Source organism: Idiotropiscis lumnitzeri, chromosome 15 (genome assembly GCF_059441095.1).
Source record: "Idiotropiscis lumnitzeri isolate Australia: NSW breed Sydney's pygmy pipehorse chromosome 15, RoL_Ilum_1.0, whole genome shotgun sequence".
Classification (NCBI taxonomy): Eukaryota; Metazoa; Chordata; class Actinopteri; order Syngnathiformes; family Syngnathidae; genus Idiotropiscis; species Idiotropiscis lumnitzeri.
In genome coordinates, this window is record NC_142405.1 from 10,310,013 (window position 1) to 10,333,446 (window position 23,434).

At 39.6% G+C, this 23,434-nt stretch overlaps 2 protein-coding genes across 10 annotated transcripts in view; one reads left to right on the top strand and one right to left on the bottom strand.

Moving 5' to 3' along the window:
• The window catches only part of LOC148322818 (RNA binding protein fox-1 homolog 2-like), a 37,045-nt gene extending 28,968 nt beyond the window's left edge, over positions 1 to 8,077 (bottom strand). For 2 of the 7 annotated variants that reach the window (XR_015846599.1, XR_015846598.1), the window contains exon 1: positions 7,111 to 8,077. Coding sequence is in view for 5 of the 7 variants with exons in the window: in XM_088316242.1 (XP_088172368.1) it covers positions 7,111 to 7,365 (255 nt within the window). In the remaining 2 variants the exon portion in view is untranslated. The remainder of the gene's footprint in view (positions 1 to 7,110) is intronic. The other 5 variants (XM_088316246.1, XM_088316243.1, XM_088316242.1 and 2 more) reach the window with 4 other exon arrangements.
• Positions 8,078 to 11,106: 3,029 nt separating this feature from the next.
• On the top strand, positions 11,107 to 17,888 carry cd9r (CD9 molecule related). Of its 3 annotated transcripts, none has more exons than XM_088317651.1 (9): positions 11,107 to 11,274; positions 11,471 to 11,525; positions 13,104 to 13,209; positions 13,411 to 13,508; positions 14,698 to 14,772; positions 14,867 to 14,968; positions 15,611 to 15,706; positions 15,796 to 15,879; positions 16,575 to 17,888. In XM_088317651.1, the coding sequence occupies exons 2-9, from the start codon at positions 11,508 to 11,510 to the stop codon at positions 16,779 to 16,781; spliced, it is 786 nt and encodes a 261-aa protein (XP_088173777.1). In that variant the 5' UTR covers positions 11,107 to 11,274; positions 11,471 to 11,507; the 3' UTR covers positions 16,782 to 17,888. The 3 variants fall into 3 exon arrangements, with proteins under 3 accessions (XP_088173777.1, XP_088173775.1, XP_088173778.1); XM_088317649.1 differs by having other exon boundaries at positions 11,119 to 11,274; positions 11,471 to 11,559; XM_088317652.1 differs by having other exon boundaries at positions 11,131 to 11,274; positions 11,471 to 11,559; positions 17,190 to 17,888.
• Positions 17,889 to 23,434: the final 5,546 nt, after the last annotated feature.

The window sequence follows — 23,434 nt, forward strand, 5'->3', positions numbered from 1 at the left end:
ACGTCTCAAAAGTTACGAAGAAAATCCAGACAGGTATAAAGTACGAGAACAGGCCACATGGCAGAGCGTCGGAAAACGGGAAAACTGGAGTTTAAGACAGATGGAAATGGAGAACTCCAAGGTCAAAATTAGGTTAAGTTAATATTTTTTCCCAAATCTATATTATTGGTCAGTCCACAACGTGTGCTATTTTCACAAATTATTGACCTGTATTAAAGAGGAAGTCAGTCTTTCCAATGTGTTCTAGGCAGCCCCACTGGACTCAACATGATATTCGGATTAATATTGCATTTGTGCAATACGAATTATTTAATCAGAAGGCCATGATTAGACTAGGAATATTTCTGAGTTGACCGCCCCTTTAACAGTTGAAAATAGCAACAACTAACTTTGCAATGTTTATTGGCTCAACAAAAATGCCTTTTTTTATCTCCTGAAAAGTGATTATTTTGTATTCTGCCCAATGACAGCAATTTATGCCAAAGTCAATCAACTTAGTAAAGCAAAGTGGAATTTGGAAAGGTAGAAAGTAAAACACACCAATTAATCAACAACTAATCAATTATTGTTTAATTTAAAATTGCCCAAAACCTCGAAATCTCATTCTGTCAAAAGTAAATATTCTCCACCATGACAGCATATTGATCTTTGTGTTGAATCAAAATAAAACATTTGCTAAAATCAGTTTTTACTTTGGAAAACAATGATCAACATTTTTGCCCAGATTCTGAAATGTTACAAACCAAAATCGCAACTGAGTCATAATTTGTGCATTTTCTTCACTGTCAATTTGAAATAATGTACAGTTTTGTTTTTTTTAATAAAGGACTGGAAATGAAAGCATGATTTTGTTTTATCCGACTCATCAATTGAAAGATTCTGTCTCTTGAACTGACTACATTATAAAATAATACTGGCAGCGTGGAAAAGTGGAACTCAGAAGTGCATAACTCACTGGAGAGTTAATGTAGCACACAAAGAGCAGTGGAGTGTGGGTAAGTGAAAACATCTTTACTGGAAACAAAACTTGAATATTTTGAGAACACAACAAAGGAGGAATCACATGACACTCCACTTGGAGAAGAAGAAACAGCGTGTTGACACTACTTCAGACAATAAGCCATGATGCAAGTTATATCAAACGTTTTAATCACTAGAAATTTGAAAAATCCAAGTCAGTGACTCAAGACAGTGGCTTTTTTATTCTTTAAATCTGAAAACTTAATCACCGCACATAAGACAACTATTATTTCTAATGAATTATAGGCAGGTCTGTCACAGTAGTACAAAGCCTCTGATTCTATTGCAGTTAGACTGAAAGAATTCAGAGAAATATTTGTTGCCAAATGTTAATTATGTAAGAAAATATAATAGAACTAAATGTATATTAATTTAAATCCTGGAATAATTATACATTTTTGTTGGTAGTAGTAAGTGAATATGTTCGGGCTGAGCCAAAAAATTGTGTTAACGGAATACAATATTGTTTGAAAAATTTGCGTGGCTGGGTCAAATTCTTTTTTCAGCATAATCTAAAATAAAAAAATATATATTTTATGCTGCATCAACAGCAGTGCAAGTATACTTTTAACTTTGTAGTCGTCTGCCGATGTTATTCAGCTATGATGTATGAGGACATGTAGAGTGAACACTTGACAACTGCCTTAAAAAAGAAAAATCACTTGGAGATTGGTTTTCAGGGTCCAAAATGATGTTCTCATGGAAAGAAAAACAGCTAAAAGTAAATTACTTTTGATTCCAGTGTCGATAGTCATTACTGCAGCGCTGTAACTGTGAGTCGGTACACTTTTCCATGACATTCTTATTTTTAAAAGCATCTGCTTTACTTGTGCAGATATTGGCTCATAACACAATTCTACAGTTACTTTCCGCTTGATCAAAAATAGACAAAAAGAAACGGCAAATTTAATTGGGGGGAAAAATGCTTTCAAGTCCCATTTATGACACTGTAGCCGATGACCTCGTGTGAGGAAAACACTGAATTGACATTTTGCTGTGTGTGGGTGGAGATGGGATCACATATGACAGTTTGGGGGCAGCCGTGGGGAGGAGGCGTATGAGTGCGTAGGGTGGGAAGGTTTGTGTGAGGTGGACTTAGACATAGAGGGAGATTTAACATGTGGGTCTCATGTTAAGGGGGTGAAAATTATGTGTTGACAAGTACAAATGAGAAGAGGACATGTTTTTTTTTTTGTTAATAGAAAATATGACTTGCCAGTTCGTGACTGCTAAGAGAAGAACTTGACTAATAAAACTAGCGTGCATTCATGGACGGACACAAACGGTTGTTTTTAGCTTATCGCTGTCGTTCAAAAGTCAGGTGTGACGCTGCCCGAGTTACAGCTCAAAGTTTAGCAGTAATCTTTAAACAGCGGGACGGACACACATACGTATGCTGGTATACCGCTTGAAGTAATTAAGCAAGGGAAAGATTTGACTCATTAAACTGGGCTGAATGACTCATTAAGGGTAAATGAAGAACAACAAAAAATAAACTAAGCCTTCCAGCGACACACCTGAAATCTAATTTTGTTATGCTACTAATAAACCACCGTCACGTGAAGACCTTTTTTATTATCTGTGGTCTGAAGCACCCTGTAATCTTCAGTGAAAACTAGGGCCGGTCAATTGGGGCAAAATACTGAAAATCATGATAAATAAGCCTGATGACTCATTGTATTGAGAATTTAGAATGTATTTAATTACCAAAACTCAATTTCAAATATAACTTGAAAGTACTAGCAGAAAATTAGAAAGAAACTAAAATAAGAATATTACAATAATAGCAATTGGGGGAAAAAAGATTTTGGCCTCTTACGGCCAGTGTGGTGCCATGCATAGATGAAGTACACACAATGATACCCGAAGAAAGGTGAGATTGATTAAAAAGATTGCAAAGAATTTGCACCTTTGAGTAGTGCTATCTTACTTGAGTCTAGGTGTGTATGTTTTAAACTAAAATCTTCAATTTTAAACTAGAATTGTCCATTTTAAACTAAAATCTTGCCATAGGCTGACGCAACGGCGTTAGCGCGTCGGTGTACACGATGATGATATGCTTCCAAAAAACGTGAATATAACGCTTATCAACGCACTTTGGAAACAGATGGCGTCGATAAAGCAATATATACGGTAAGTGCACTCCATGTAGTATTATCACCATATCTGATTTTGAATTTTTGGACGACAACGCTTTTTTCAGCTAAAGGACCAAAAGCAAACCATTCGTGTTGAATTGGACGTCCTGCCTAAACGGTAAACAAATTGCAAACGCAAATTTGGGGTCAAAGTCCGAGTTCCAGTGTTAACATAATTTTATTGAATGGCAGTAATAGTAGCCTTTTTTTTCCATGGAAGACAATTAATATATGCCCGACTATTATGACAGTGTCTGTCTACATGTTTTGATGTACAATTTGTTTTCAAATACCCAATGCTTCTTTTATTTTTTTTCAAACAAAAGCACGGCAGTCCTTACACAAAATGTGTCTGAACACAAGAATTCTCAATTTATAAATTACTATATCAACACTACTTCCATTCTTTTGGTGTGTGGATACAAGAAAATCAGGGGAGTGTATACTACAAGAAGACAAAGAAAAGTCAGCCTTTGATTTTCAGAGTGCGTATAACGGGTGTTATTCCCGAGCAGGTAGCATATACATAAACATATAGAAGATCTATCCATGCATATCAAGCATCCGCTCTGGCTTCGCTGCGCCCGTTAGAGCGATCAGTCTACTTAATGCCCTCCCCTAAATGAGCTTTGATCTTGTTAGCATGACACAAAGCCTCTTTACTGCCAACGATAGGACAAATCGGCTCTCCAAAACAGACGCACAGAGTTACAACTGTACTGACAGTGATTCTGCCAGTGGACGGTAGCTTTGCCTTGAGGGGAGGCGTCAATACAAAATACAAAAAGAGGACACAGAAGTGAGCTTTCCTGTGAAGAACATTGTCATAAAAAAAATAAAACAAAACCAACAGGAGTGAATAAAAGTGAGATTCTCCAATTTCAGTGATCGCACAAAGTAAAGCAAGGCGAGGATAATCACAAAGTGTGACGGGACATGGGGGAGAATATGGGGGAGGGGTGGTAGCTTTCCTGTGAACTAGGAGTCAATTAGCAATCTGGAAATATGCCTGGGGGAGACTAGGGGGGGTAATCAGAGGACAGTTAAAGGGGAGTAGATGCAAAGGGGCTATATGGAGACGTTTATATGAGTCAAAGTGGGGGGAGGAGAGCGAATCAACAAAAGGCAGAAGAAGCAGCCTGCAGCAATCTCATTTATTATTACGGTGTTGATTAGCAGCCAGGAAGGTCAGTGTTTCTTGTACCTCACACCCACAGTGGGAACACTATAGTAATGACTAGCTGCATCTACGAGCATCCTCTCCACTTATCCTGAGCACACACTCTGCTTCAGTGGTGACCTTTCCACGGTCTGTATTGTGCTCTGCTATTGTGTGGCAAATGCACTGAGATCCAGAAGTAACTCAGTATAATTGTCGGGCAGGCAGTCATAAAGGCAAATGAGTGATCCAAGAAACAGCAAGAACTCTGATATGCTCAAATATGATTACAAATTCCACATTTTCAACGGCAGTGCATCAAGTTTATTTGGTTTTGTGAGGAAAAATTGCAAAATATTTTTACTGTGGGTTTTACTACTACCCTGTCATTTATTTGTTCTATTATTTTATATGATTCAGACTTAAAAGGGGGGGTGTATGGTCCTTTATTTGCAAGAACCAAAAAAAAAAAGGAAATTGTAACGACTTATGCGAAAAATGCAAGAAGGGCGTTATCTGCTGGTCTCAGACTGTTACATTTAATTGACAATTTTGATGAAAGATTGCGCAATATTTTTCTCACCGGTTTAGTATTGTGGCCATTTTACTCTATATAGACTGGGATATGCAACTTGATATGAGAATTGACAGACGTTAACAAAGTCAGTATAGCTTTTTCAAGCTTCTTTACACTTAGTAAATAATGTATTTACACAAATTAAAAACAATATTGAGCAAAAGTCTGGGACCACCCCTTGCCTTAACTTTTTAAAGCAATCGGTTTGATAAAAATGTAAACATCAGCATATATACAAGTGCCTGTGGCCCCGTTCTAAAAATAGCTCACCACTGATGGGGCATTGTGGTTTCCTAATTATTGTGAGAAATTGTGAACATGATTGGGGTCTTGTTGTAAATGAATATCCCTAATTATTAGTCACATAAAAATATTATTAATGGTAATTTGAGCTTTTTTTTTTTTACTTAGGAAGTGTGTTTCAAACTTGTATCCCTTTGCGTAACTCAGTAACAAAGATGTAACATTTACTTTCAAAAAGGTTGGTAAACCCTGCTTCAGAGAAATGGGTTTGAGAACTGGAATTTCTTCTTCAACCGTTTTTGCATGATTTAATCATTGTCTTTTTTACATAACAGTTAACTTCATTAGAGCTTAATCACCAGAGGAATTACGCTCCGATTATAGAGATCTTGAACATACTGTAATTTATTGCACTTCTGAAAGAACAAATTACTTTGGTGCAGTACTGTGCATCAATAACAGCATATTTGCATTATTAAATCAAAGGAAATTTATTTTTAAAGGATCACATCACTTGTCTTATTTTATCCGCCAATCTAACAAGTTAGTTAATTATTGTTTACAATATAAAGATTTACAATTTTAAATATTTGCCCCTAACTCAAAATTGTTGAAAGAATTTCAAGCAGCCAAGTCAGTCCCTGCATTCTACTATCTCAAGTAACTTGTAAATAAGTCCACTCGGGGAACTACTTTTTAAACCAGTTGACATGCTGCCCATTGCCTATACCAATTCATCTGCAATCCATCACTTCCCTTTAGTTCTTCATCGCGATCACAGGTTGAGGTAAACAATGGAGTAGATCTCCTTTCTTTGGGCAGTTCTTTATTTCCCAATAAATCTCTCCTGACAGCATCTGTGCAGCTCAAATTTTTCCAGCTTAATATCATCTCTCTTTGTCCTCAACTATGGCCTTCCCCACCCCTGCACACACACACACACGCACACACACACGCCCTCCCACAACTGTGGTTGCAAATCAATACAAGTGATGGTCAGGGAAAGTCCACTCCACGCCATGGTGCTTGTTCCCACATCAGCTTTACTGGCGGCTTTTAACCTTCTGCTGTGAAGCATGCCGAGCATAACTGCACAATACGGGACTCCTTTTTCATTGTAATTGATCTGCCTTATGAGTTGAATTCAAGTATTTTACCAGTGCTGCACAAATCAATTACCTGCAGATGACCTCAAATCTCATTCACCTACCCTGCGATGCGACTATTGCCGTCTTACTGTCCAAATATGCCAGATGCAGCCAAAATTCGAAATTCTATCGTTGTGATTGTGGACCAATTAAAGCACATGGGAGTATGAACGATAGGGCTGAATGTGTGAGTGAGCTACAGTGCATCAAAAGCAGATTTATTTCATTTAAGAGGAGGTCATGATTGGGTGCAGATGCTTTGCAGTCTCTGCAGTTGAATTATGAAAACAGGGGAAGACCAGCATAGAGGCCCCCCTGAGCCCCTCTCTCCTTTAGCTAAAACCAAAACGCTCTGTTCTTTGTCTTTCACAGTGGTGACCCCTCCCCCAATCCGCCGTCTGCCTCCCTTTTAACACCTAGCGACAATCAAGAGGAGGAGGTTGAAGGAGTGGGGGGGACACGGCGCGATTATTAGCACACGCAGAGTGTGCATCGGTTCTTGATGTGGTGACTCACTGTGAATTGCCAACAGCCTCTGTAATTGTGGCTTATGTGAATAAAATATTCCATTAAACGTGCCTCGCAATGTGCTCCCCACAAGACACGCAAGGAGGGGGAATGGTTCTGATCACTGCCGTCTGTCACAGCAATGGAGCCAGGATCATGTTACCTTTGTCTGGCTCGCTCATGCTCCACACTTGAAAAGCAAGACACAAATGACGGTGTTTGCATTGGTACACGGTTATTTTTTGTTCGTGAAACAAAAGCGTGTATTTCAAATCATGCACAAATAAAATAATGTAAAGGTGACAAACGAATGCTTACCTGTCCAATGTCGCCAATAACACTCCCAGTGCCGTCTATCCTTGGTCTTTTGCACTCCGCCCCGGTCAGGTCAGTCAGGGCAGCTGCTGCAAGAGCGTCGGGCTCCGGGTCTCCCCGCTTCATCCCCCGGACCGCCGCCGGACCTCCGGCAGCGCTTGTATGCGGCACCGCTGATGTATCGATGTCTCTTTCTCGGTCCATTATCCCCCGACTAACGGGTAGCATTATAGATGCAACGTCGGTCGACATTAACATTGGACGGCAGAGAGTCCTCGTTCAGGAAAAAAAATGTTTGGTTGTGTTTTCCCCTTCCTTCTCTTGGCGTTGTCCTCAACGAAGGATTCGGATGAATAATACGAAAGTGACTCTAGTAACTCATGTATTCAAGCAATTATTTTGTGTCTTACTTACGTAGTCTACTCAAGGCAGAACATAATGGCCGTGTCAGGATAATGGATAAAGCACAGCCAGTACGGCTTTTTCCATCAAGTCAAACGCCGCCAAATATGTGACCTAATTTAGTGAAGACCACACGTCCGACTCTTGTCTGTCTGACAAGCTAATTAGCTAGCTAACCTTAGCTAGCTCGCTAGCAATACATTCCGCTAGCGCTGAATAAACGTGGCTGGGAGAGAGCACTCTTGCTACCAGCAGGAACAAAAAGAAAAAGCTGCAAAATCGTCCACAGCTATTGCGCGAATAACGAGTCTTAATGTCTGCCGCGTCTAATGATGGTTTCTCAGTCAACCTTTGTGTCGCTCCTACCAGGCTTTCACTTGATTCGGTCCGTCTCTTTTCACGCCGTGGGCTGCTGTGGAGTGTGGATGTGGCTCCAGCACGATTTCCTCCGGTCTGAATCCCACTTGGCGTAACTCCTAGTGAGGAGGGAGTCTGAGTGGGCTGGTCCACGGACAGATTGGAATCCATTATTGGCCATGCATTAGTTAGGATGGCTGGTCTGGGATCGGTACTTCATCTCTTCTTCAGCTCCTGTACTCCGCTCCCCCACCCTTCCTATTCCATCATTTTATTTTAATGCCAAGACATCATTTCATTTGATTATTTAGATTAAATTACTGCAATTCCATTCGTTGCTTCTACATCATCAAATAATATTTTAATTGGTGAAATGGGGTTAATACATGAAAAAATAAGGAAACAATACGTGAAATACGTTTTAATTGGATTAGAATCATGTGTATAATTTCATGTTAATAATTTTCTCATTGAGCGTAATGTTTATACGTCAAGAAAAAGAATGATTATAAAATAATCTAAGCAGCGCATTCCTGTAACTTTACGAGTTTTCGCTTTACGTTCACGCGGCGGCGATGTAACCCAAATACTCACAGACAGTCATTAACCTACGCTAACGCAATTTTAAAGTCATATTTAGATGGGAAAAAATTCTTCGTCCATAAACATAAAACAATCAAATAAGGCCTATACGTAACTGAGTCTGAGTGTGCCTATATATTCAGGTGAGGGTTATTCGTAACATTGATAGTACCTAAATAAGAGAATGTGAGAGGAAAAAAAGTCGAGAAAATATATTCATATCTTTTCAAGAGGCACGCAAAATAAAGCCTGGCAGTACGCGTTGCGCCATCATGTTTGTAATGTTTGTGCGCCCCCTGGTGGATCTTAAACAACAGTTTTTGCAGTGTCTGGGAATGAAAAACTTGGTTTACCTCAAGGGGGCCTAGGTCTGGTTCTCAAGAGCCCCTATCCAGCCTGTTTTAGTTTTATCCCTATTCCAACACATCTGATCAGCTCATTAGCAAGGTCAATCAGGGGCGCCGAAAAGGGGTGAATAAGAACCAGTCGTCCACTGTACAATAAATTATAAAAGTCAATTGGCCATTTTGTTTTTGGTAGTTTTTTTTGCAGATATTTGTTTCACCACAGATTTTAATTAAGAGGAGGACATGCAAGACACACATAGTAGTATGTCTTTTCCATCACTCAACCGTTTTGTGCCAAGATCCTTCACCTCAGTCGCCTGCCTCCCAGCAGATGATGATTGCTGTCACCTCAGCTTACAACCAATGTGTAAATACATGTGCGGCATTCGTCACCGTTTCACATCGTGTGACTCACTCAGTCAAGTGTTGCTTCTCCCATGCTACCTATCCCACTGCCACCCACGGAACCTACCATGATGGATGGCACGAGGTTGCACCTGCTCTGCCGATTTCACTGACAGAGACACTAGAGGACCATTATTGTGTTCATGCAGCGATACACACTTATCATGGCTCATTCCCCAAATGTGGACATTTTAAGAGATTGACATGCTTTGACCTTGACCTGCTGATTCTACGGAAGGATAAATGAGAGTCCTAGAGAGCTTGGCATCATTAGCAGTCTAGTGGATCTTATAGTACTGTAAATTGCAAAAGAAATCTCGGTGGTGGCTCCCCTGAGAAGAAAGTGTAACACCACTGTTGGCTATCAGTGTTAATGAGGTGATTTCCTCCAGCTTTGTTGTTTCCTGTTAGGAAGCCATTGACGTGACGGAAAACTGAGCTATTGACACTTGGAGGAGAGACCAATTGGGATTGTTTTGGAATGAAAACTAAAAACTCAAGGCAAGTTACCCTTCCCATTTTAAGAAGTAATAATAGTGGTCATTTATTAGACACAAAAGGTACATCAATGCACACCCTTCATTCATTTTCTATAGCGTTAGTCCTTATTCAGGTCACCTGTGAACTGAATTTATGTCAGATGGTTTTAGGCAAGAGGAAGGTACACCCAAGACTGGTTGCCAGCCAATCGCTGAGCACATAACAATTCACATTCACATTCACATACTGTATATTTTGAGCAGCCGTGTAAAATTATTTAATTAGAGAACAGAGCTTACAACCTGAATTATAGAGTCTTCATTAACTCACCATGCATATTTGTAGAAAGTGGGAGGAAGCCAGATTCTGAGGCCCAAATATTACCGAGATGGCGGCCGGAGGCAGGGGACTGACCGGCAAAAAAAGGGTCAAGTGCCCAGGTCTGCATTTGGGAAAGGCTTCGTTTGTAGTCCAGTGCCAGAGAGTTAAGTCAGTGTCACGTCACGAGATGCAACATTAGTGGTTCAAATGACCTCACGATAATAGACGTCAGCGCAGCAGTCCTTGGAGCCATTCAGTCTTATGACAGGCTTCTTGGCAAATGATATGATGACGTGGGACTCGAAGACTGACTTTGGGAGGTGAGGAGCTGTGTGAATACCGGAACCAGATGTTTTGCTCAGATTTTGCGACTGAATTGAATATATTCAGGTTTTCAGCCAGATCCTTGTTTTATCCAGCTGCTGCCCAAGGGGCTCCTCTTCACAAGCTGATGATTGTTATCCACTTGAGGGAAGCGGATGGCTGTTGCTCATCCCAGACTTAAACCAAAACAATCAAATCGATCAAGAAGCTGCAACTGGCCCATAATGGTGCTGCGCAAGTTCTGACAGTTATTAGAAAACTGAACCCCAAATCGTATGGTTGGTCTATCAAGCTCTGAATGCTCTCGGATTTAAATATAGTCCAGACCGTCCATCTTCATGTGACCTTAACTTGATAATCTGCAAGTCATTTCCCTTTTTAGATTCTTTCCTCATTTCATTTATCCTTTTAATTTATTCTTGTTGGAATCTTTTCACTGTATTTGCATTTAGCTCTAAAGCAATTGCTTTGTGTTTGAATGGTGCTCCGTAATAATAATGGCCATATATAAGGACCAAGCAACCCCAAAATGTATGTGGACATCTCTACTTGGGCCAATTTGTTGTAAATCTCCTCACAAAAAAAGCCTCAAATCACTACAGTCTTTTAGGGGGGTGAATTTTAGGACTAAAGTCATTTTTACATGCAAACCTGCCACTGTTGGGGTCAATCAATTGTCCCTTTAAATTAACTGTCTGTGACAACCAGACAACTAACGGTTTCCTTAAATTTCGTTTCTGCAGTTAGACCCTCCCCATGCGCACGCGCCCCACATGATCGTTCCTCGATTGGTTTTGTTTTGTGTCGGTCCCAGTCCCTCAGCCTATCACGTCATTGAACGCAACCAAAAGGGTCGGGATGTGTTTTGCCCTCACTTCGTTTGTCTGAAGACTGTAGAGTGAACATTTTTACTTGAGTTCCTGAGTCGTACGCCGTCGTCTTCACACAGGTATGTGGAAGAAACACGTGTGATATTATGATTTAAAATATAGATGGCACTGTAAGTGCGTATACGTCTTTCAAGACCGCGTGCGAAAATGCCATGTGTGTTTATTTGACGAGATGCAAGCATGCGCATGCTTTTCCGATGTGTGAATTGTTCCACTTGATCCGCTAACCGCGGTTTACATGACGTTATCTTGCAGACTCGTCACATCGTGATTTGATCATGGCTTTGGACGGATGTGGCCTCGTTTGCAAGTATATCCTCTTCATCTTCAACCTGATTTTTGCGGTAAATCTGGGCTCTACTTGGAATATACGTGGCTCCGTTTGGAACGTGACAATTATTTTTTGTCCATTTTTCTGTAGTAGTATGGCATCTAAAGCCGAAGTAAACCCACCAGACTCTATTTCTATGATTATTGAACGTTGGATCTGGCCGAGTGGTCTAAGGCGCCGCGTTCAGGACCCAATTTCCCCGGAGGCCTGGGTTCGAATCTCGAATTTCCCCATTGTGGGACTAATAAAGGGAATATTATTATTATTATTATTATTAATCTGGCCTGGGGGAAAATCGCACAATACGCTATAAAGTTTATAAACTGGGTGGCCTTGATTGTTCGATTTAGTTTCGTTTCTCTGGAAACGCAGCACTTATACTGGTTGTTTCGTTTTGGTTCACCTCCGCAGCACCAGAGGCTGAAAGACAACACGTACTAACACATGAATAGTGTTAAAGAGGCAGCAAAAGCATTTATACCCATTTAGTAAACAGAACTTCAGCTATTTGTATCAAGAGACTGATTTAACGCCTTGACTGAAATAAAACTTTAACAAAATAATCCGACTCAGAAATGTACGTACTTTGTTTTAATAACTTGGCACAAGAAAAACTCTCTTATTTACTTCACTAGCATTGTACCTGACTTAAAGGGAAAGATAATCTTTTAAAAGAAAATTGCTTTGATGATATGGTAAACAGACATAAAAAGAAAGAAAATGTAAAAAAAAAATGCTTTGGTCATATAGTAAACTGACTTGGATGGAAAGAAAATGTAAAAAAAAAATCTTTGATAATATAGTGCAGTGGTTCTCAAATGGGGTACTAGTAACCTTCGGGGTACTAGAAGGAACTCCAGGGAGTATGCAAGATTTTAGATGAAACAAACATTCAAAAATCCTTAACAAAATAATTATCAAATTAAAATATAAGGTCATAAGACCAATTTTATGTTCAGTGTGTTATTCAATGTCATTATTTTGAAAATCGAAAAACGCTTAAGTTTTAACTTAAGTGCCATTTGACATTTATTCAAATGTCACGATTAAAAAGTGCATAAACTTTTCCACTAACTGTTTCCGACACACAGGAGTGCAAGATAGGGCAAAAAAAATTCCAATCACAGAGATCAAAATGGCGAAAGTATCGATACGCCATCAACGTCTCGATACTTTGTAGCGGCACAAAACCTATCGCAATGCATCACAAAACAATATTAATTCCCAGCCCTATAAATTATGTAATTATACATTTTTTTAAACACACAAGTGGGTGGTTTGACTGGCTGACACAAGACGACAGAATTATTCAGACAACATCAAACAATTCTCTTAAAAGAGGCCATGGTCGGGAATGTCTTGCTTATCTGAATCTGTAGTTTAGTTTTAGATTTGTTTTGTTGGTGTTTTGCAAGCTGCCCATGCATATTTGTGTGGCATGTCTCGACAGCTGACCGAACAAAAGTATGCAAAAATATGAAGCCAATTGTGTACTCCACAGTCAGGAACTCTTTTTTTTTTATTTATTTATTTATTTATTTTTTTAATGCTTTTCAGGTGCTGGGATTTGCCTTGTTGGGCCTGGGCCTGTGGCTGAGATTCAGTGACAACACCAGGCCAATCTTTGAAATAAACGGCCTCAGTTCCAGCACATTTGTGTGTGGTGAGTGTGGTGTTTGCCCTTTGACCTGACACACACGTTATTTATTTGTTTGTTTGTTTATTTATTTATAGGGAATCTTGATACATGATTGATTAAATCCAAACCGATTTTCGGATTGAAATAATTTTTTTGTTGCAACGCTGGTGTTTTTGTTTCATGAACTTAAATTTGCTCTTTTTTTTTTTTTTTGTTTAATTACAGGTGTGATTTTACTGATAGCGCTCGGCACAGTGATGCTGTTCCTGGTTACGGTTGGAGACTACGGGGCCTGCAGCGAGAAGAAATGTGCTCTTCAAATAGTGAGATGCTTGAAAATAACCCTTTTTGGGTTTATAGGTTTCGCCCTTAAAACTGCTTGGTTACAAATAACCGGTTTAAGGGTAACCATATAAGGTTATTTTTAACCCAGCAGATGTAAGGGTAAATGTGAAACTGATTCAACTCATGTTGCCTGGTTCTTAGCGGCATTTAACTCTTTAACTCCCCTTTCGAGAAAAATTGGGTCAGAAAGGTTAAAAAATCACACTGACTGCTTTTGGAAACTTGCAAGTCTGTGCTCTCAAATATGTTATTACTGTGCAAGTAGTGCATGCACTTTTTGAACTCGATTCGACCACAGTATTCAAATTAATTGTATGCCATCCGGGGTAGACGCGGCAGTGCCAGAAATGCTGTTCTCATTTATATTGTGATCATTTTTAACATACTGTGTAGTAAGTTGAATGAAACAAAGTGGAATCTTCATCATCTCAATACGAAGTTTGGAAAGCCCCAGCACTACGTTTCAACAAGTTACCTGGAGTAACTGATAACTTTCACTGTGGCACTGTGATTTTTTTTTTTTATGCCTTATGTCGTTTCCTCCTCTCATAAACTCAATGTAATGTGTTAGCTCTCACGGTTCACATACCGAGTTGTGCTATATCGCAGATTTACGAGTTTATCATGGAAATCACAGCTATGTCGCGTAAATCTGCAAATTATACTATTTTTTTTTTATTGTTTTTGTTTTTTATGTTTTTTTTTTTACTTTATACTGTAATGCACGTGAAAGGAGAGCCAAAGAGCACATTTTCTTAAAGGCATATACAGTAAAAGCGACGCTAAAATGGATGCAATATTTTCAGTAAGCATTTTTTACTGTTTAAATATGATTACAATGTGTTGAAAAAAGTGTTTAAATTAGTTTATCTATCCGTCAATTATCTTAGCCGCTTCTCCTCACGAGGGTCGTGGGCGTGCTTGGGGCCTATTCCAGCTGTCTTCGGGGAGTTGGCGGGGTCCACCCTGAACTGGTTTCCAGCCAATCATATTTTTAATCAAGAATTTTCTCTACCACTTTTTTTTTTCAGACTGATACCACAAGTATTTTTTGATGTAAAATTTCATTTACCAAAATGACAGAAAAAATTGTGAAAAAAAAATACCTATCTTTCGGAAGCAGATTATGATTCACTGATGATGATATATTTCAACTTGCTCTTTCAGTTCTCTGTTCTCTTGTTCATCCTGGCGGTTGCGGAGGTGGTTGTTGGAGTGCTCGCTTACACAAGGAGAGAACAGGTAAGGGGGAACCAGCAGACAGTGGCTTTGCCAATACAAATTGGTTAATGCAGTTAACCTTTAGTAACCAAACATTTTTTCCTGTTATTTGAAGGTTGGGACGAAGGTTGTGGAGTTCTACAGCAGCATGTATACTCTGTTTGCAGCCACTGGAGACAGTGGCCTTGGTGTCACATTATTGTTCATTCATGAGATGGTGAGGAAAAAAAACTCTGTACTTAAATGCTGCCCCATTTATGTAAATTTTTTTTTCTGTGCTCTTACTGTTAGTAATTCTTGAATTACTCTGAATCCAATTCATTTACAGTGGTACCTTGATTTAACGAGCGCCCCGATTTGTGTTTTACAAGTACAGGTGTCCCAAATTGATGATCAACTACTTTAATAATCAATTCATTAAGAGATGTTTTATTTAAAATTGTCCAAATTCTCAAATTTCAGCCCCTCAACGGTCTTATTATTCCTTCCTTATTTTATAATTAGATCCTTTATTTATTTTTTTTTAATATTCTCATCATGGTTTAAAAAATGTCAAGCAAGTTTAGTTTACAATTTGGTCACAGATCAAATTTTACTCGTATGTCAAGGTAATGTTAATTAAATTTAGCCCCGTTCTTGTAATCAAACTTACCCTACGCTCACAATGCAGAGCCGTTCAACACCACTTCCACTACAACCACAAAACATGGAGGAAGATAATTGTTGCCGGTTGATTTGAGTGGAGTTGGTACTGCTTTCATGTATGCAGAGAAAATATTTGGCATAAATTGCTCAGATGTTCTCACTTGACAGTGTTTAGAGATCATCTGCTTTAACTTTATCGTCCTCCTTTGTGTAGCTTCATTGCTGCGGCGTGACCGGGATCACGTTGTTGGAGGCTGTTAAGAAGACCTGCCCTAACCCAAAAGGGTTTTTGGAGAAGATCGTCATGCCTGTAAGATGCCCCCGTGAGAGATTTTGGAGGTCATGGTTGGCCAAAATCTTTAGTGCAAGTGTGCTTAGTTTCTTCTATTTTGCTTTCAGACATGTCCTGGAGTTATCAATGATTTCTTCTACAGTAATGCACCAATGGTGATGGCCATCTTCGTTGGAACAGGAGCTCTTTTGGTAAGCTTAAAAAAAAAGAGAAAATTCAATAAAAATAAATTGATAAAGACATTCCAGTTGACCCCCGGTATTCATGGTGGATAGGGATTGGGCTGGCCCACAAATAGCATAAATCTTCATATATTGCTGATCATTGAAATGCATTCAGGAAAGAAGAAAAAAACTTTTTAATCTCAAAATTTCTCTAAAAACCAAACAAAAGATTAAATATGTATTTTGTATTAAAAATTGTGAGAAAAGCGACTCCCCTCAAAAAAAAAAAAATCTTACAAAATATTGCAAGGAAATTGAGAAGAAAATCTGTGATTATGGGAAAACTGCGAGTGTCAAACCACGGGTTTGCAAGGGTCCACTGTATTACCATTTTGTTTGTATCGGATGGGTATGGGTGAGGGTGTTTTTTTTTTTTTTTATCTGACACACCAAACTTATTGCGTTCAGAGATATTTTTCCAATCATTTATTTAAATAAAAAAAAATCTTACCATTTCCAAATGCTGTTAGGTTGTAGGTTGGACCCAAAATCTAATGAAAACTAAAAATATCTTCATGAAAACTGAAAAGTTTATAATAAAATTGATGGTGGATCTTAGTCATGTCCAAGATCTAACTTGAAACTCTGTCCCCCTCTTTCCTTTCCTCCATTTAAATCACATTTTCTTGCCTTTGATCACACCCTTCCCTCCCCTGCCAAAGATCATCGCTCTTATATGCAGCACGATCCTCACTCAGAAGCTCCGTGTGTCCGGCCCATCGTCTCCTCAGTACATCATCTTGACCAATGCTTCTCCATCCCTGCCAAACGTGTCCCAGCATGAACTTGTCGCCAGCTCAATCCCTGACCAAGAACCAATCATTTTCACTCCTCTCACTGAGGCCAACACCACTGCTGTCCGGACTTAATACGCTCATGTTTAAGACTAAACACGAATGGAATGATAAAAATGGACACATTTTAATAATGCAGGTTTAAACAGGAATCTTGAGAGTCCGACGTCAAAAATAAATGGAGAGTTTCCCTACATTTGAACACATCGACAAGCCAATGTGATCAAATACAGGCTATAAGTACTTGCATATACATTTTAAACGCTTAACTTTGACATTTTCCATTTGAATCTCAGCAATATTCCTTCCTTTCCATCAGCTGCTACCACCACACTGATCCCGGCCAGTGGCAAAAAATAACGTACAATTATATTTTCACTCTTTGTATGGCAGGTTTCATCTTAGCTGCCATAAGGTAGGCTCATACATTGCTTCATTCACCCTTGCTTTATTTCCACTCTACTTTCTGTGTCTGCATGACAGATCACTGCCCTGGCGTGTACCATTATCCTCTTGAAACAGATCAAGAAAAACCTGATGGCCGTCGCTGCCCACTACTCTGCGGTTTACTAGGTGGAGAATTCCTATTTCATTCCTGACCCAGCGACAAACTATCATCACCGCATGCCATTATCTTCATTGAGTCTATATTTGTATATGCAAATGCTTGCTCTGAATCATCATTCAAGTTAATATCGGATTTACATTTAACATTTGATAAGGAAAGGTACACTGACTATGCTGAACCTACTAGTTGTTTAACCTGTTAAATGCTATGTATGGAAAATGTGAACGAAAAAATAAAATGCAATGAAAAAAATGTTTAATACCAGAGACCGCTTTTAAGGACGTCAGGTTAATAACTGGCTAGTGTCATCATTTGTCACTGAAGCACACTGTACGGAAATCTTCTGCTTCAGTAATAGTGAGACTACCGCAACTTGTTTTATTTTGTGTAACCCTGTATTTGTTATTTACAAAGTGTTGGATTTATGGTCAGATTTGACAGAGGGCAACAAACGCTTACATTTTGTTCTTACTTTTGCTATTCCTGAAAAAAGACTTGCTGCTGTTCATTGCCTTTTATTGGTGTTCCTTTTGTTTTAAAAACTTTGTGTTACACTTTATTGTTAACACTTTTGCTTTAAATAAATAAACCACTACTTTGTTATATAATGGTAATGATTTTTGTGTCTAATTCAACAAGTGCTGTTTAATTCCAAACACACACACACACACACACCCACACACACACGCACTCATGCATATTTCCCCCATGGATGTAATTGTTTAAATTAAATTGCAATTAAAATTTTCATTGACTCTAACCTTCACTCGAGTCATTTTGAAAACGTAGGCCTAATGGACTAAAAAAATGGCAAGTTTTAACATTTTTCATCTCAAGATCAATTTGAGCACTAAATGCTGTCACACTCTGCTGCAGTCATACAAAGTAGATTTTGACCCGGAAAGAAGGCAAAAGCTGAGTATTAAGCTGTGAACCGCCTCGGCCAGGGCAACTTAACATAGAATGGAAAGATGAAACAAAAATTTGATTTTTGATTGCAAATTGGAAAGACCTTAAATGTGGCTTTCTGCTCAATATTAATTGAAATCACTGTTACCAATTTGATTTGTTGTCAAGGTATAAGAAACATAAAAGAACAAAGAGACAAAGGTGAGGCCAAATATACAAATACCGGACATTCACATATTGCACATCAGACATTTATAAGATCATTTAATCTAAGTTTTTTTTTGTGAAAAGCCACTTTGTATGACAAGTCCTGTAGCAATTAGAATTGAATATTTAAGCGCATTATGAAACATTACTTGAGTGAAAACTTGACATATCTGATGTACGTGTTAACATGCTCGTAACGGGTGTCTTGTTGAGGAGAGCCGGAATTCCAGGACCTAACAAAGATGTTGGAAAGGCACTTCATATTCAAGGGAAACGTGGATTTCACTATCCTGGGAGAATTCCTTTAGTGACTTAACACGTGTCATCAAGACCTATTTGATTTGGGGACGGTTGAAGCAGAGGGAGGAATCTTGCATGGTTGGTATTCGAAGCTCTACGTCTGAGGAGGAACGAGTTCAGACTGTAAAAAGAGCTGCAGTGAGTTTAATCGGAACTAACAGCTACAATTGCAGATGCACGTGTAAGACATTAAAGAGTCAAGTGTGTTCCGCTCTCTAGCGGAGAGCTGATGTAGGGACATCAAGCCAGCCAACTCCAATGATACAAAACGTGTATGCCAATACAAATTATGGAGGATTGAAAGTGCCAAAATTAAATAAATAAATACACCAGTAAATGTTTAATTAAAATTTTCACTAATTGAATGTTTCATTTATTAATTAAAATAAAATAAATAAATAAAAACTAATTAAATAAATGTGTCATTAATTCATTATCAACGATATATATATATATTTTTTTTTTGTGGGAAAACTAGGCACGATAACTTGCACACGTGCAGTTTTGATCCAATGCTCCCTTCCATCCACTAGAGGGCGCCCTAAAGCATCCAAATTGGATGCAACGTGGCTCAGTGATAGAGTGGTCTCCCCAACCGAAGTTTGTGAGTCTGATTCCCTACTACTGTGACTTGCCTGTCGAAGTATCCTTGGGCGAGATACTAAATCCCCATCTATCTATCTATCTGTTTATTTATACTGTATTAGCATTGCATTGGACTCGATAACATCATCCTGCTGTCCACTGTCTGCCAATCAGACACAGTCAAAGCCAAGCCTTGACCATGCGGTTGTCATCATGTGGTCACGATGGCGCCAATAAGTAATTTTATATCATGCCAGTTTGTTCGGCATGATGGCAAAACCTTTAGTTTTTGAGTTTTGCTAGATTTGAAGAATTCATAAGTGTCAATCACATTTTTTGCGTGTCTGCGTGTGTTAAGTGTGCATGCGCGCGCGTGTGTGTGTCCGCGTGTGTTGCAGGAAGGGGGGTAGATCAGTAGACATGGGTGCGGCAGTTGGATGACTCACATTTGTGAGTTGCCTAGCTACAGCCTGGAGTTGTTTTCTTTCAAATTGAAGTGAGAATACAGTGTGCATGTCTACATTTCATTGAGAAGGAGAGCGAGCGAGAGAGAGCGAGAGTGAGAGAGAGAGAGAGAGAGAGAGAGAGAGAGTGAGAGAGAGAGAGAGAGCGAGAGCGAGAGCGAGAGCGAGAGCGAGAAAGAGAGCGAGAGAGAGAGAGATTTTGTGGGCGCAGCCTAAACACAGGGGTGGCACGCAGCCGGAAACAGGCGGAGCAGAAATGTTCCCAAAAAGAACTAAAATCACGTGAGGACAGACTTAAGTTGAATGAAGTTATGCCGACACAGAAAAACACAGCAGTGGGCGTGAGTTATAGTGAATCAAGGATGAAAAACCGCTGGCCAGTAACCATGGAAACGGGTTAGCCTGGGCAAGTGAGAGTTTTTTTTTTTGTTTTTATAAACTGAGTCGGTTGGAAGTCTCACATTTGCCCAACTAAAGGCCGGAATGTAGCAAAACACAAGTGCCTCATGTCTGTCAGCTTGTTTTTAATGGATTCCCCAATATTCTAATTTTCTTCAGTCCAATGGCAAGCAGCCAATAGGAGACATGCAAATGATTAGACTCGGACCCTATTTGCATTGCTCAATGTTTGATGTTTTAATTGAATTTTTATTGCATTTAATTTCTCCGCAAAGCTTTTCCGCACTTTGTAAAGCTTCTGAAATATTAGTTTTCCTTACAACATCAATTCATTGACATGCAATTGAGCTACTCACAAGTGGAGTGGGCTACTCTACTCTAGTTAGGCAGGAGTCAGTTACATAACTCTACATTTGTCATTTGCACAAGAGTCAGCCAAATTTTTCGGCGGATTTATTTCATTGTGATTTATCTAGCACTGATTTTTAAATTTCCGCAGATATTGTAGACCATCCGATTTTAGTTTACTTAATTAATTTAAATGAAATGAAATTAAATAATTACATTTAAATTAATTTCTTGCTTATGACTAACATCCAGATGCACCGAGACCCAAACTAAAGCTTTACTTACTTTCCGAGTCTTCTATCAATCTCTGAAGTGAACTTTCTGGGCTATTTTATTTTTTATTTTTTGCAGGAGGGGAAGCCTGGTTTCATGGGTGCGGCCATATTGGCAATGGGAGTTGGCCCATTTGTTTCACTCATGAAGCAGGAAATGTGTTGAGTGCCGGAATGGGCTGCCACATGTGTGTTAACATTGAAATGAAACCTTGATTCAGACTACTATTCATCTGAAAGTGTGTGTGTGTGTGTGGGGGAGGTGTCCTCTAGGGTACAATGATGGGTTGCCCTTTTCGCTTTATTATCAATGTCAAACAAGGACAAAGGGATAACACACACATTGAATTTTAACAGCGTTGAACCCAGAACCTTTGACCGTGAGGCGCATTTGCTATCTACAAGTGGCACTGTGCCTCACAAATTTGACCTCACATTTTCCTACAATAGTAAAGTTTCATGAAGCAGCAGGCAACAAAATAAACAAACGAGGCGTGGATACAGAGAAATAAAACCGATGAGCAATGCTGCGAAATGCTGTAGTAAAGGGGAAAAAAAAAGATTTCTGTGTCACTCCCTTGGTGAATGAGTAAGTGTTTGTCTTTGTTTTTTTTTCTCGGGAGACGATGTGTCACGAGCCAGATGTGTATTCCGCAAGTGGCTTTACCATTGTGAGAATGTGTACGTGTGACTCGGGTGCATGCCAGCGCAGTGGCGAATCGTCATCTAACGCAAGCTCGCCCACACCGGGAGCAAGGCCAGGAGCGCCCTCGGCCTCCAAACTGAACCTCTCCCGCTTGTCCTTCTAATTCGCAACCTCCCACCTCAAAGTCCAAAATATTTCAAACTCCCACTACTTTTAATCGAGACTTTTCTTTTTAAAATGAGAAGCCTTATGTCTTTTGGCAGGGTGTGACATGCAAGGCAGCAAAGGAATGAGTGGATTGAAGAAGGAACCACAGACGAGGAGTTTTACAATGGTGTAACGCTGCAGTCTGATTGGCTGTGGTCAGGCTCACTCGTCTGGCATGTGCACACTGCTTTCCTTCCCACAGACATGTTGAAAGGCTCCCTCCCTTCACAAACACCTTCATCAAGGAATTACCATCCAACAAACATTTGTCACATGCCATGCGACTGACCTTGGATATCAATGAAATCATCCTTGTGTCAAAGAGATGAAGATCACACGTTAGTGATTAAAATGCCACCGTTTGGAAAGAGAAGCTGCGGCATTCTGCCTCTAATAAGGACGCATTTCATTGTTCAAAGCGACTGGAATTCTTATCGTGACAGGGCATGTAGATCATTCTGGGAAATATAAAAACGTCAAAGAGTTGCCTTGCTCAGTTGTGTGCGTTGAATAGCGGATTGTGCCCCGCGTTCACTTCTCATAAGATCCTCCAGTAAATTCCAAACAAGCACTTAACAGAACAACCCCCATCCAGGCTTGCTTGGGAGAACTTCAATTCATGGATTCATCATTTTTATGTGTGCACATTTGGTATCACACACACGAACAATATCACAGTGTTCAAACGATGCTTTATGATTCTGGTTTTTCCAGTGCTCATTGGCGTTGCAGCATGACAAAGAGCTGTTTGTTGAGCAAGCTACCCCATTGGTTTACTCAATAGTTACACAGGCATGTGATTAGTTGACTTGTGCTCGGTTCAAAACAGCGTTTTGTTGGCCAAGTGTCGGCCCCGCCCCCTCTTTAGACAAGTAGGCATTGCTAGCAGACCACTTCTTGCATCATCCCTAAAGAAAATGAGCATGTCCACTGGTTTTTAAAAGACGTCAGGGAGTGTTCTATCACGCCGTATGAACGGTACACAGCAAACCGTGGTTTACCTCACCTAAAGGTGGGGTCGACACGCCCAGGACGCAATCGGGTTCGACCGCATTCTCTCCTCTCAATCCTGTCTCTTTTTTTTTTTCCCGTCTCACTCTTTCCTCTGCTTCGCACTCCACATGATATTCACTCGTGTCTCACAAGGCATCTCTAATCACACAATTATCACCATGACGTTTATTTGATCTCAAGGTTGTGATGCGAGCACGCCCCCCCCCCTTCCCAGTGGAGCTCTTCGTCTTGATAAAACTGTTTATATTCCGTGATAACATGAACCAGGAGATATGTATCGATGCTGTAGTAGGAGGAGAGAATATCTATCGTAACTTGAGAAGGCATACAAATGAATGATATAAGCTTGCATTATATTTGGTCACACTTTAAATTCTCAATACCCATGAGCAATGTTTTTTTTTTTTTTTTTAGTTAAAAACTTATTGAAAAATACTTCAATACTATATCGTTGTATATAAAATGTAATGATGGCGAAACCTTGATCTTTTGCATATTATGAGCAGCTTGCCACGACAACCAAAGCTGTCTCTGCCCAACCTGCATTCACAAACTTGGTTCTAACAGTCTACTCTCTTTCCTATCGTAACATTTCTCTAGCTGGGCTTCCAGAAAGTGCACGTGTCGTTTTAAAAAAAAAAATTATTTTATGATTAGCAAGATTTTAGCCTCAATGTGCTACCATGACAATCTAATCTGCCCGGAGCCATCAAAATCATTCATTCTGTTTGACATAACTTAAAAGCATGTGAACATTTAACAAATCAGATTTCACATTCAACCTCACAGCCACACCCACAGCCAGTCAG